Below are 13,900 nucleotides of genomic sequence, written 5' to 3' on the forward strand. Positions count from 1 at the left end.
GTAATCTGCAAAATATTACATTTTTGTTCTTGGGTTTAGATACACTTTAAATCATTAACTATATATTAAGTATATTGCACAGATGGAAGAAAAGGTATGCAAATACTATACATTAAAAAATACCAGACCAGATGTATTAAACTTCAGGAAGGTAGTTCAGTGTGATGATATCAGATGTCATGGCTATCAAATGGGAAGGAAAGAAAGAAGAGAATGGCTTTTTGTGGAAACTTAGGTATTTTATAAATTATTCACGTAAAACACTCTTATTTTAACATATCCCAGCTAGTTTCTAAGACCATACAAAAAGTGTCATAAGTAGTCAAGAGCATAAAATCTTAGCTCAGAATAGTATCAAAATACAAGATTGTATCTGTTCCTAACGCGTTTCTCCATGCAGCTTCCTAGGGGACAGTAGAGATTGTGTTGGTAGGTTCTGAGATGTAGTTTTGTACGACATCTTTGATAGTATGAGTAATGTATGTGAAGTTGGTATGGATGAATAAATTAATATGAAGATTAAGGATGTTGGTGGTTGGTTTACGCTAGATTATTCATATAGAAAAACCTTGGTGGGCTCAATGGTCTGAATATGTAAAAGGATCAGGATCCAGTGAGAAAGAACAGAGTGACTGCTGCTAACTAGATAGAGAGATGTGATGGCTTCCAAACTTCCTCCCAGTTTATCATGAGTATACTTGTTTCACAGCTTGGCATTGAGAATATAGCTGGGATTGTGTTTGTATCTTACTTCTTGTGTTTTTTTTAAACAGAAAAGATACATTTTTAATTAAAATTAGTTGAGCACAGCTTCTGTACTATGGTATAGTGTTTGATTCACTTGGTTCATCATATTCTGCTTGAAATCCATGAAACCCCAAATAGCTGTGATCCCTAAAAGTTGATGGGGAGGGAAATTATGATACTAAATTTTGTCAAGTCCTAAAAGCCATACAGAGCTGGGTACTTCAATGAGTAACAAAAAATAATGCTTTTAAGGTGACGTTAAGGGAGACATGAAATGAAAATCCTTAATTCTCTATATTGCTTGCCTATGAGTAGTGTTGAGCCGTACCAAACTTTACGATTTTGGGTACCCGGACCGGAACTTTGAGCCAAAGTTCGGCCGAACCCGGAGAACCCGAACTTCCAGGTGTTCACTCAGCCCTACCCACTAACCATTATTATTAGTATTGAGCGAACCCGAACTGTAAAGTTCGGGTCCGTACCAAACTTTACGATTTTTGGTACCCAGACCTGAACCCGAAATTTGAGCCGAAGTTCAGCCGAACCCGGCGAACCCGAACTTCCAGGTGTTCGCTCATCCCTACCTTTGAGATGTCTTGTTGAGCTATTTATGGTGTCACAATACAACTGCTAATGGACAGAATCAACAACACCATAATATTGCATATTCCCTGATTTATTAAAACTCTCTAAGACTGGAGAGGATAGACTATTATGGGACAACCTGGGTGATCCAGCAAACCGAAAATAGATCTGATCAAGAAATGAAAACATTTGTTAACTAAAAGCAAATGATTTAGAGAAATCCATCCCAGGTGTTTTAAACTACACATGATCCCCAATGAAAGTCTGTCTTCTCCAGTCTTGGAGAACTTTATAAATCAGACCTAATGTACTATTGATTTTTTACATTGAGCGTGGCTTAAATAAAGCAGCAGGATCTGATAATAGTTTACCAATTTTATAAGCAACCTTGTCTATGATTTCCATTTGAAAGCAACAGGACCTTGTCAGTATGTTTGCTGGAAACCAAAACTTTATGTTGAGAGTTTGGCATATCTAAAAGTCCAATTTAGTGGCAATTCTAAGCCAGTTGTCCATGTTCAAAGGGCAGGAAGAGCATTATGGTTACTGCATTACAAACGTGCAGGAATACCCTCAAACCTATTGTAGCCCCCAACTTCAACCTCATCCTTCATTATGACAAGAACTTGTTCAGACAGTACAATACTTTATACCTACATGAAAACCATAGTGACTGATGTTTTAAAACCTCAAGGAAGAAAGTTCATGCATTTAAAAATTTGTGAACCTTTTCTGTCCTTTATGTTGGCTTCCGGAAACCTAACCTTTTATGTTGAGAGGCTGACTTATTTAAAAGACCCATTTTTGGCACTTCTGAGCCAGTTGATCCATGGTCAAAGGCCAGGCATTTGGTTACTGAACCTCAAACATGCAGGATTAGCCTCCAATGCATGGTAGCCCCCAACCTGGACCTTATCCTTCATTATCACAAGAACATGTTCAGATAGTACAGTACTTTTTACCCACTTATACCTACTTGAAAACCATAGTGACTGAGGTGGTAAACCTCAAGGAAGAAAGTTCATGGGTCTTAAAATTTCTGAACCTTTCCTCTCCTTGTTGCTGGCTGCTGGAAACCCAACATTTTATATTAAGGGGTTGGCTTATCTAAAATACCTATAATTGGCATTTCCAAGCCAGTTGACCCATGTTTAAAAGGCCAGACCCATTCCATTATGGGTATAGAATTTCAAACATGCAAAATTGGGCTCCAACTCATGGTAGCCCCCAACCTGGACCTCATCCTTCACTATGACAAGACCATGTTCAGATGGTACAGTACGTTTTACCCACTTGAAAACCTTAGTGACCGAGGTGTTAAAACTGCACAGAAGAGAGTTCATGCTTATTTCTGAACGTTTTCTCTTCTTGATCCACTAACTCAATAATTCATCTCAGTATCAAAAAGCCTGAGCAGAAAGAATATTTGTTTACATGTCCAAAAAGCTTTGCATTATAACTTTTGTCAGGGCTTCCTTCACGGGTTGGTTCCTTAGGCTGTAGATGAAGGGATTTAACATTGGGGTAATGATGGTGTAGGCCATGCTAACAATGCGATCATACTGGGAAGAATAAACAGAGGGAGGACGGAAATAAATAAAAATGATGGTGCCATAGAATAGACAAATCACCATGAGATGAGAAGAACAAGAGGAGAAGGCTTTGCTTCGGTTGTTGCTGGTTTTCATTCTGACTATGGTCCATCCAATGAGGACATAGGAGATAAGTATGAAAAGGAATGGAATAATGATAGCTATGGAACCTTCAGTGTATATGAGGAGCTCGGCTAGGGTAGTACTGGAGCAGGACAGTTTGATGAGAGGTGTCATGTCACAGAAGAAGTGAGGGATCAATCTGTCCTCACAGTAAGTCAATTGTGATAAAACATAGGTGTGCAATAACGAATGCAGAAAAGCTCCCACCCAACAACTACTAGACAAGATAAACATAACCTTATGATTCATTAATGATGTGTAGTGTAAGGGAATGCAAACAGCCAAACATCTATCAAAAGCCATGACTGAAAGAAGAAAAATCTCAGTGACCCCCAGAAACACAAAGAAGAACATCTGCAGGAAACAACCAAGGAAGGAGATTGTGGCTCTTCCGTGAAGAATGCAGGACAAAAGCTTGGGAACCGTCACCGTAGAGAAAGAGATGTCCACTACTGACAAATTCCCCAAGAAAAAGTACATTGGTGTGTGCAAGTGTGGGGAAAGTTTAATAGAAGTTAGTAAAAGTAAGTTAGCAGTCCACGTGAGGGTGTATATAACCAGAATGGTGGAGAAGAGAGCAGCATGGTTGTATTGAAGGTCGGAGAAGGCCAGAAGAACAAAGCTGGAGGTTAGATTTAACATTTCCATGACCTAGAAGACAGCAAGTCCAGGTAAAAGAATGATAATGAAAGATGTGAGTATAGCAAGGCCAGATGAAACAAAATACCACCAAATAACACAAATAGACATGGATGTTGCTTTTACTGTAGAATGATATCAGTGAACAGCCAATCTTCATATACAGCTTTCCCTATTGTGTCATGGATGACAGGGATCAACTGGAACATAAAGGAAATTCAGCATACTACATGTATTATCTTTCCTTGTGGTATCATTCCCATTCCTCAGCAGAACATTCTGATAGAACTTCTGGTCCACATGAGTGAATATAACTGAAATGGTGGAGATTAGGATAGCCTTGGCCCAGCCCGTGTAATCCTTCCTGTTGATGTAAGGTATTGAGCTTCTACCTCCTCCTCTACCATTGTTAAGGGGGAAGGGGAGGGCGTCCAAACCAACACCTTGTATCATTTATTGGCTTCCATGTTACCATATACCAAAGACAAAGATTTGCCAGAGATATGTAGCACTGTATAAATAACGTGCTGATTTCTTTCTACCAAGGGATTTATTAGCCAGGGATGGAATTATTTTTCTAATGTTGAACAAGAAGGATTAATATGAACATTTAAAAAAATCATGTACTACTTTTTGTTTATGTTCAAACTATTTTTTTAGAAAGTTTTACAGGTACAAAAATAATATAGGTAGGTAGCAGACGTAAAATAGTTAAAGAAGTAAAATAGTTAAAATAAGAAATTACCAAAAGTAAATAAAGATCACAGAGCAGATTTAACCATCCTATGAAACAAATAAGTTTTTACTCAATACAACCAGGACTTCTTGTGGTACCCAAAAACCATTGTATTAGAGAATATATCTAACATAAAAGTAATAGGAAAACACGAAATAATGAATACTATATATTAGCTATATATTCATAAGGTACAGTAACATTTAAATATTGATTAGTGTCTCTATACATAGAAAGAAAGACGTCAATAAATATAATGATGGGAAACGGGGATGGAGACGGAATCTAATGGGAAAGGAGGGAACACACGCTGATTATCACTTCTTATTTACTCATGACATATAAGTACATTGGAAGACAGTTGAATACTGATCAACAAAAATTTTTGGGATATTTTATAGTAATCTCAAATGTTTCAAGATATTCGGTTAGCTGCAAGGCCCTGGTCAGCATCAGTCCCCACCAGACACCAGTCCCCACCAGACACCAGTCCCCTAATTTAATAGTCTGTAAAAATAATTTCCAGACATGCCAAAATGTACAGCAATATAATTTTTCAGAAATACCCCAACTTTTATTTTTGAATTCAATCTTTGAAGTCCAGTCCTTCAGTCTTCTACTTCTCATTGATCAAACGATAACAATGCAATCTTGTAGGGTTACTAGGTTGATCTGTGTCACACATTTGTGAACATAAAACTGCAAGGGCACCCAGTATATACATGATTGTCCCATATCTAAGCCAACATCTCAGTTCTATAAGTAGGTGGGGACCATGGATGGTGTCGGGGAGAGCCAATGAAGGTTATGTCTGGGGATTTTTGTCGGAGGTTATAAAAACCTGGAAATAAATGTAAATGTATCTGATGCTTAATAACGATCAGATATTTACAACAAAGAAAACCTACATGACAGTAGTTTATGGAATGAGGCCTTAAAATCACTGTTCCTTAAGCTATAGATGATTGGGTTCAACATTGGAATGGCCACTGTATAGACCACAGAGGCCACTCTGTCTGCCTCCATAGAACGACTACTTCCCGGTCTCAGATAAATGAAGAATAGGCTTCCATAGTATAATATAAATACCAGAAAATGGGAAACACAAGTTGATGCTGCTTTACTTCTGCCATGTTCTGAATGGATTTTAAGTAGAGATAGAATAATGAAAAAATAGGAAATGAGCACTACAAAAGCAGAGCCACCCTCATTGAATCCACAAAAGGTGAATAAGATAATTTCATTAATGGTGGTATCCGAACACGACAATTTAAGCAGAGGTGGCATGTCACAGAAGAAGTAACTTATTTCAGTCTTACAAAAGGTCAGATGAAAGGTAAAACTTGTATGAAATAAGGACTGGATGAGACCATTCAGATACGCCCCACAGACGAGCAAGGTGCAAAATCTGGTGGTCATTATTGCCGGATATCTTAAAGGATTACAAATGGCAAGATATCGATCGTAAGCCATGATAGCAAGCAAAACACTCTCTGACGTGATCAACACTGCGAAGAGAAACATCTGGACGACGCATGCTGAATATGTGATGGTTTTATCTTTCATTAGAAAGGTGGAGAGCATTTTGGGTGCAATGACTGTGGAATAGATAATGTCTAAAAATGCAAGGTTTCCAAGAAAGAAATACATTGGCTTATGCAGGCCGTTATTGAAGAAGGTAACGGCTATGATGCAACTATTACCCAACAATGTGAAGACATAAATCAAAAGAAATATAATAAACAGGACGACCAGGATATCATTCCGATTGGTAAATCCCAGTAGGATGAAACTGGTGACCGCTGTATGGTTATTCTTCATTTTCACCAAGGCCCAGGTAGGTTTCTAATTTTTTTCCTACAAAGGAAAAGTTTCATGAAAATGTTTTAAGAAGAAGAAGGTGAATTATGGTTACAATACCAATTGCCCCTCACAAACTGGTATTTTTTCCTGCTACGAGTGGCTTGACTTACGAACAGCTCCTCTGCACTTAATAGAATTTCTAAACCTTCTTCTCAGCTTTCCCAGCTCTCTCCATAAATTACAGAACATCTCCATATGTGATGGAAATCACTAGGAATGAGATGTTCTGAAGTCCTAATACACTTTCCATCCTAATGTGCCAATGCTGCAGTACAGAGAAGGAGCACTGTCACCCGGAAGTATGCTATTGGAAGGCTCCTAAGGAAAAACAAATGCAGTTTTCGTGCAGTCATATCTAAAGTCTAGTAAGCTATAATATATGACTACGGTTTAAGGGTTTGCAACTGTTTTACCTTCTTCAGAGCCAAATTCTATATAATACCATTCTCAGGCAAGCACCACCATACTTGGAGTATATTCCTCTACATTTGATCTAGCAGCTGGCACCTATGTATACCTTTTGAATAGTGGCAAACATGGTAGTTCTTATTGGGAAGGTTTAGGGAGCAAATGTCCTGAAAACTAAGCACATGGAGATGGAACCAGCATGGTGGGCCCAACTGTTCTAGAGGATTCTGGACCCTGGATAGCTGTGCTCTGTCCTGGGTGGGGGTGATGGAAGCACCTATGCTTGGCCAGGTCTACAGTATCCTTGTCAACACATTTCCGGGTTAACTTACACTTTCTGAAGCCTGATCAATCTTTAGGCACCAATGCTGGACACATAAGGGTAAAAAAACATTACTGCAGATTGGTGTAGGTAACCTTCGAGCACCCTTACTCAATATTACATTGTATAACTATAAAAAAGCTATACTTTATGTGTGAATAGATTATTTTATTGTACTAGGTCCATGTGCTTTTTATGCATTTGATTTGTATGATATAGAGTAGATTTTCTTAACTTTTATACCCCTGAGGAACCCTTGATGTCATTTTCAGGTTCTCTTACAAATACTTACAGTTCATGGAACATAATGTAAGCAATACATTAATAAATAAAGAATAAGTACCATACCTGGAATATTTGATACCCAGGCAGATAATTTTGTTACCAACCCCCTAATAACTTTTTTAATGAATATTGTATAAATACTGAATAGAGGATGATCAAGGACCTTAAAGGCTGAAGGACCCAATGCTAAATTCCTATAATTTATTGGACATTGCTCAAGACGTTGCTTTTATTTTCCATACTATTTAATCCATTGGATTTGCACAAGACATTAGATTGTATGCAAATCCAATGAATTTTATTTAGCATGGAAATGAATTGGTCATAAAATAGGTCCATGTAATACGTACATTGGGGTTTAAGCCTGTGTGAAATTGTTCTAAATAAAGCAGAATAATATTAAGCATAAAAAGCTATTTTTAAAATTAATTCTTCCTATGTTTTTTTTTAAACCAAATCTAATTCTTCCAGGATATGATATAATTTTACCTGGTCAGACAGATAATATATAAATAATCTATACGGTAAATAAATAATACAATGAATTAAATAATACACAATAAAACACAATGAAATAATAATATGATGAATCCTCTTACTTACATACTGGCCATACTTACAGCAATTATTAAATGATCAACGTTTCTAAAATCTCAAGCATTTCTCCACTCAAAAAAATCTTTAATTATACAACCAAATAAAAAGATTCAACTGGACACATCCAAATGGATTTTTTTCCCAGGACCTATTGGACCTTCTCCATGAAAATTACCATTTATTGATCAAGAGATGATCTAAGGTATTCAGCTTCTGAATTAGATCATCTTCAAGATGATTATTATATCACAAGGTAATTTTTTAGTCCTTTTTCCATTCATCAAGCTGTAGTAGACCTCCATGAAAAAGTGTATGTAAAGCCTAAATTAGTTTTTTTGGATATAATTGGAAATGTGAAAACCCTTTTTACATTTTGAATGTCCCTGATGGAGATATTCAACCACTTTATTGGTCTTAGTCACAACTGGAAAAGAGAATAATAGGAAATTCAAAGTGTAGAAAAATCTTCCAAGCCTTTTACAAGGCAAATTTGTCCGTCAGGTTTGGTGTATATGGTGAATAACAGGAAGGGCTCCACAAAAGGCAAACATTCACCAAGGACCCCAAGGACTTTTCCTCCTCTCACCTTTCAAACCTTAACATTATCTTGTTCTTATAATGATGTTCTATTACAACTCATTTTGTTTTATAGTTTTACTGATGTTCTTCCCCACTTGGTACTTGATGATGAAGCATTCTTTTGGGAATCATGTCTACACTGATTTTACTTTTTTGGCTACATTGATTGTTTTAGAACAAAAAGTTTTATAGCTATTTTTACTGGTATGCAATATATTATATCAATCAGTCATACAAGAGCTTTGATAAGACAGGATTTAATTGTGCTTTATGGGTAGTTTATAGGAAATATTCCGAATGAGCTTTGTAGTTCATTGAGCAAATTAGACAATCAAAATCCCTTACAACTCATTGATGTGCATGGATTTGCTGTTGTGTGCCTTCCATCTTTATTTGGGGCACTTTTTTGGATGGGGTTGTGCAATGTGATATAATATGGGATAAAATCTTAGTAACAAATTTTACATTAAATCCTTTGATGTAATAGTGTAGCTTTCTCCTGTAAATTAGGAATATTGATGGGTCAGTTTTGGTTCCAAGTCAACATAGTTCCTTGTCTATAGTTGTCAATGTTTTATTAAATGAATGAGGATAATGAAGGTCTCTTTTTGGCATAATGATAGTCTATGATAGTTAGAAGTTAAAAAAGATGTGGTCACTCTGTAGAGATCTGATACACCCCTGCACTCGGCAAACCTCGTCCTCCCTCCTATTGGAAAGAATCTAATGGGTCTGATATATTAAAGCTCCCCAAGGCTGGAGAGGATACACTTTCATCAGTGCAAACCTGGAATGGATTTCTTTAAAGGCATTTGTTATTTGTTAGTAAATGTTTTCAATCTTGGACCAGATCCATTCCAGGTTTGCTGGATCAGCCAGCTTCACTGATGAATGTGTATCCTCTCCAGCCTTGGGGAGCTTTAATAAATCAGGCCCAATGACTCCACAATTGCTTCCACGCAGATCAAGGGTCCCTCTCTGCAACATACTGGCAGAGGACATTCTTTCTACTCATTCTGAGACTTCTTTCTATTTCTTCTAAAACAAAATTGAACCCTAACAATTAGACATCTTTTAACTGGGTACATCTAGAACATATTTGACTGATTTACCCTAAAAGTCCTAAAACTTTAAAAATTGCTCAATTTCGTCTTCTCCATTGACTCCAACATATATAGTAACATTATGACAACATTTTTAGGTTTTTCTAAGATATTTGGGGGAAATGACAATTCAGTTTTGCTCTTCTCTATTGGTGACAGAAAGAGGTTCACATAGTTTTACCAGTTTTCAGGCTGAACATATGTGCATACTGTTGAGCTGTGTGATTTATATATTGCCCAAACTGTGTGATTTGTGGAGAATATGTTGGTATTACTGTATATTGTGCACCTACCTGCACACTTTGAGATGTAGGAGCGATCAGTGCTAAAGAAAGCCGCAGTCCAGTCTTTATCAATTTTCTTCTTTTTTCTCTAGTTATTTCTTCTCTCCAAGGGGAAGCTTCTCTCAGACAACAGATAAGTCACTGGAGGAAATGAGTCCCATCTGGTAGGACCATGCTGAGCTTCCCAAGGGTACCAGCTATCCCAATAATAATTGTTGGCCAAGGGCTCCAGTTTGCGTAATTATATAATATTTTCTGACAGATATTACAGTGTAAAATGAGCAAAAATTGGGCTAGCCGTAGACTGTTTAGAGTCTTCGCAGTCAGAAAGATATCAGCTAAAGCCTGGGGTGTTTTTTTTTGGACAAAATAGGGAATGGATAAAACTCATTTTTTTTACTATCTGGGTAAATTTAATTTACTCCCTGCCATGTGGAAAACAGGAAATCAGAACAAAATTTCCAAAATAGGGAAAATCTCCCTCTATACAACAGACATTAAAACAGTTGTTACCAGCAAACCAAACAGGGGTTTTAGCCCCTTATTATTCTAAGCTGAACTGAAATAGTAGTTTAAGATGCATATTAAATATGGAACAAGTAAGGTTCCATTTCAGGTGGAGTCTCAGCAATGATAGGACACAAGACAAGTGATTTCAACAGGGTGGTCTCCACAGGGACCGGACGTTTAGTCAGAGTAATGTCCAGAGGGACAGGAAGATTGGACATGGTAATGTCTAGAGGGACGAGAAGTTTAAAGAGGGTGGTATCCAGCGGGACAGGACGTTTAGTCAGAGTAGTGTCCAGAGAGACAGGAAGATTGGACATGGTAATGTCTAGAGGTAAAGGAAGTTTACACAGGATGGTGTCCAAAGGGACAGGAAGTTTAGACAGGGTAGTGCCAAGAGTGACAAGAAGTTTCAAGAAGGTGGTGTCCAGCCGGACAAGAGGTTTAGACAGAGTAGTGTTAAGCGGGACAGGAAGTTTAGACAGAGTAGTGTTAAGCGGGACAGGAAGTTTAGACAGAGTAGTGTTAAGCGGGACAGGAAGTTTATACAGAGTAGTGTTAAGCGGGACAGGAAGCTTAGACAGAGTAATGTTAAGCAGGACAGGAAGATTAGCCCGGGTAGTGTCCAGAGGGACAAAGAGGGGCATGAAGTTTGAAGACGGTGGAGTACAGGGGACAAGGATAGGTTAGTTCCCACATAGTGTGGTCAGGCAGGGGCGAAAATAGGAAGGAGGAAAGTGTGCCACTGCACAAAGGCCCTGGACACTCCTAAGTCAACAGAGGCCCCAAGTCAGTTCTGCACAAGGGGCCCACAGTTGGCTAAATCTGCCACTGGGTCAGGGTAGTCTGCAGAAACAGTAGGGGGATGTAAATGCTGTAGTTCATTCAGTGTCAGCTCAGAGAGACAGAAACATTAGTTGTGGTAGTGATATATTTTAGTTATTTCATTGTCACAGAACAGAAGATAGTCCAGTTTGATGCATCTAGTGGGAGTCTTATAGCACTTCAGGGAACATTGCTAAAGAGGTTGGCCACATACCCAGCCACTGTAAGACCCTATGATTGTTTTTGATTAGGCCTTCTAATCCCCATTGATAACTATGGGTTCCAAAGAAAACACTCCCTGCTGTGTACATTACCATCTAGACACTACTTGGTGCCATAGTTTTTACCCTTCATGACCACCATTGTGGTTTGCTAAGTTCACAAACTGTCAACTCAACTGTCAACTGTAAACTAGGAGCTCTAAACCTAGCAAGATACAGTTAGCCATTTATGGGATTCTCCTTATTTTATTATATCCCAGTCAAGCAGAAAGTAGAAATAGTGGTTCACTTGACCTAGCTAATAACCTGCAAGAGATAATAGGGCAGAGCGAGGGCCAAGTACTGTATATAAGAACCTCAAGTCAACTCACACAAAGCCAGTGAAAGCCAGTAAATACACAGAATAGAGACTGGTAAATCTACATATCTATCAAAATAAAGAAAATGCCCAGATTTAGTATCAAGGTCAATCTTAGGATCCATATGTCAACTGGAATGCAACAAATAACCCTGCAAGGTTTAGGGTCCTTAGCCTAATGGGAAACCCTAGGTAGGTCCATTTCAAGCCATATATGTTGTGCTCATTGTTTGGGTTGGATACATCTGCTGTAAGTAGAGACCTAGGAATTAGAATGGCCTCTATAGCCCTCCTGGGGTTTCCCCCCTAATATGGATATATGGAACCAACAATCTCTGGTTTATTGGAGGTATTATATGTGTATCTGTTGACTTCAAGCTGGGTTCTTTCATTTTTTGTTGCCCATGTCAACCTAGTCCAGGCTCACATGAGCGGAAGCCTTTTAGATATAGCAAGAAAGAGATTATTTTGAAATAATATTCAAATTATTAATAAAAATCAAATGAATACCATGATTTGCTGACTTTAATCTGAGCTTCCTTTATGTGAAGTATCAATCTGATAATAAGTTCTACAATACGACTACATTAGAATACAACGCTATACTACTAGGTATCACTTTCTTAGAAAATAATTCTCATTGTATTCTCTTGGGAAACTGATGAAAACAACAATGTCAATATTTTACCTGACTTTAATTGTTTTGTTATTTGGTTTCATTCACTGGATGCCAACTGGGATTAATTAGAACAGCTGAAAATAAAATTCCTAGATCTCCTTAGATAATTGGGATCTCTCTGGTAATGTAAGGATGTTATTCGGAAGATGTCAACTGGTAAATTTAGACAAATATGTTCATCCTAATAATAATTCTGAATAATAAAGGGAAGGGACTGGGCTAGGGTTAGGGAATTGGCTAGTTTTCTAACAGATTCAGAGCCACATTGTACATACAAAATATAGAAAAAGGAAAACACTATTAGCGACCATGTAAAATATTTCAATTTCCTTTGTTGGCATTTGGTGACATTGCCTCTTCAATAGTGTATGTAGAGTCAAAACGTTGGGTTTGTTCCTCGTGTTTCTCAGTTGGCAAAAAAACACAAAAAACTCTGCTCTCTTCCATCAGTACAAAACAGAAAGAAAGGTAAAAAGAGGAATGGGGACAAAGAGAGGGAGAAAAGAGACAAAGAATGAAAAATAAAAAAAAAATATGGAGAGGGAAGGAGGAAAATAGGAGACAGAGAAGGAGGAATGAGCAAGAGAGGGAGAGGGGAGCGAGTGAAAGAGAGGGGGGATAGGAAAAATAGGGAGAGAGAAGGGGGAGAAAAATAAAGGGTGAATGGAGAGTGACTAAGGGAAAGAAGCAAAGAAACCCACAGGAAAGAGAGAGAGCGAGAGAGAGAGAGAGGGCAGAGTGAGTGGGGGAGAGGGTGAGTGGAGAGAGAGATAGAGAGGAGAGAGAGAGGAAGAGAAGGGAAGGAGGGGGATAGGAGGGCAGTAAGTTGAATGGAGAGGAGTGTGGAAGAGAGTGAGAAGAAAGAAGAAAGAAAGCGAAGACACATGAAGAAGCGATGAAGAGGAAAGAGAGGGAGAAAGGAGAGAGAACATAGAAGGGAGAGGGAAAACAGGGGGGAGAGAGAAAGAAAGGAGAAAGGGGGAAGGGAGAAAGGGAACAGAAAGTGGGAGGAAAAGGGGTGAGAGAGACATATGGGAAATAGAGAGAAGGAGGAGAAGGGTTAGAGAGATAGCGGGAGGGATAGAAGGGACTGAGGGAATGAAGGGGAAGGAGGGAAGGAGGAGGGAGGTGAGAGAGAAGGATAAGGGCGATGAGAGGGAAGGAGGAGGGAGATGAGGGGGAAGGAGGGGGGAGATGAGACGGAAGGAGGAGCGGAATGGGAGGGAAGGTGGGGGAGATGAGAGGGAGGGATGAGGGAGGTGAGAGGGAAGGAGGAGGGAGATGAGAGGGAAGGAGGAGGGAGATGAGAGGGAAGGAGGAGGGAGATGAGGGGGAAGGAGGGGGGAGATGAGACGGAAGGAGGGGCGGAATGGGAGGGAAGGTGGGGGAGATGAGAGGGAGGGATGAGGGAGGTGAGAGGGAAGGAGGAGGGAGATGAGAGGGAAGG

General features: G+C 38.8%; 2 protein-coding genes across 2 annotated transcripts; both read right to left on the reverse strand.

Annotated features, from left to right (window-relative positions):
- Positions 1–2,762: 2,762 nt before the first annotated feature.
- LOC140321829 (olfactory receptor 1f45-like) lies at positions 2,763–3,695 on the reverse strand. Its single transcript, XM_072398610.1, has one exon. The coding sequence runs from the start codon at positions 3,693–3,695 to the stop codon at positions 2,763–2,765; it is 933 nt and encodes a 310-aa protein (XP_072254711.1).
- Positions 3,696–5,310: 1,615 nt separating this feature from the next.
- On the reverse strand, positions 5,311–6,243 carry LOC140321831 (olfactory receptor 5AR1-like). Its single transcript, XM_072398611.1, has one exon. The coding sequence runs from the start codon at positions 6,241–6,243 to the stop codon at positions 5,311–5,313; it is 933 nt and encodes a 310-aa protein (XP_072254712.1).
- Positions 6,244–13,900: the final 7,657 nt, after the last annotated feature.

The sequence above is a fragment of the Pyxicephalus adspersus genome, chromosome 1 (assembly GCF_032062135.1).
Source record: "Pyxicephalus adspersus chromosome 1, UCB_Pads_2.0, whole genome shotgun sequence".
NCBI lineage: Eukaryota > Metazoa > Chordata > Amphibia > Anura > Pyxicephalidae > Pyxicephalus > Pyxicephalus adspersus.

Bases quoted from the DNA above. Each gene is read 5' to 3' on its own strand.
- LOC140321829 (XM_072398610.1), bottom strand. From the start codon at position 3,695: ATGGAAATGTTAAATCTAACCTCCAGCTTTGTTCTTCTGGCCTTCTCC.
- LOC140321831 (XM_072398611.1), bottom strand. From the start codon at position 6,243: ATGAAGAATAACCATACAGCGGTCACCAGTTTCATCCTACTGGGATTT.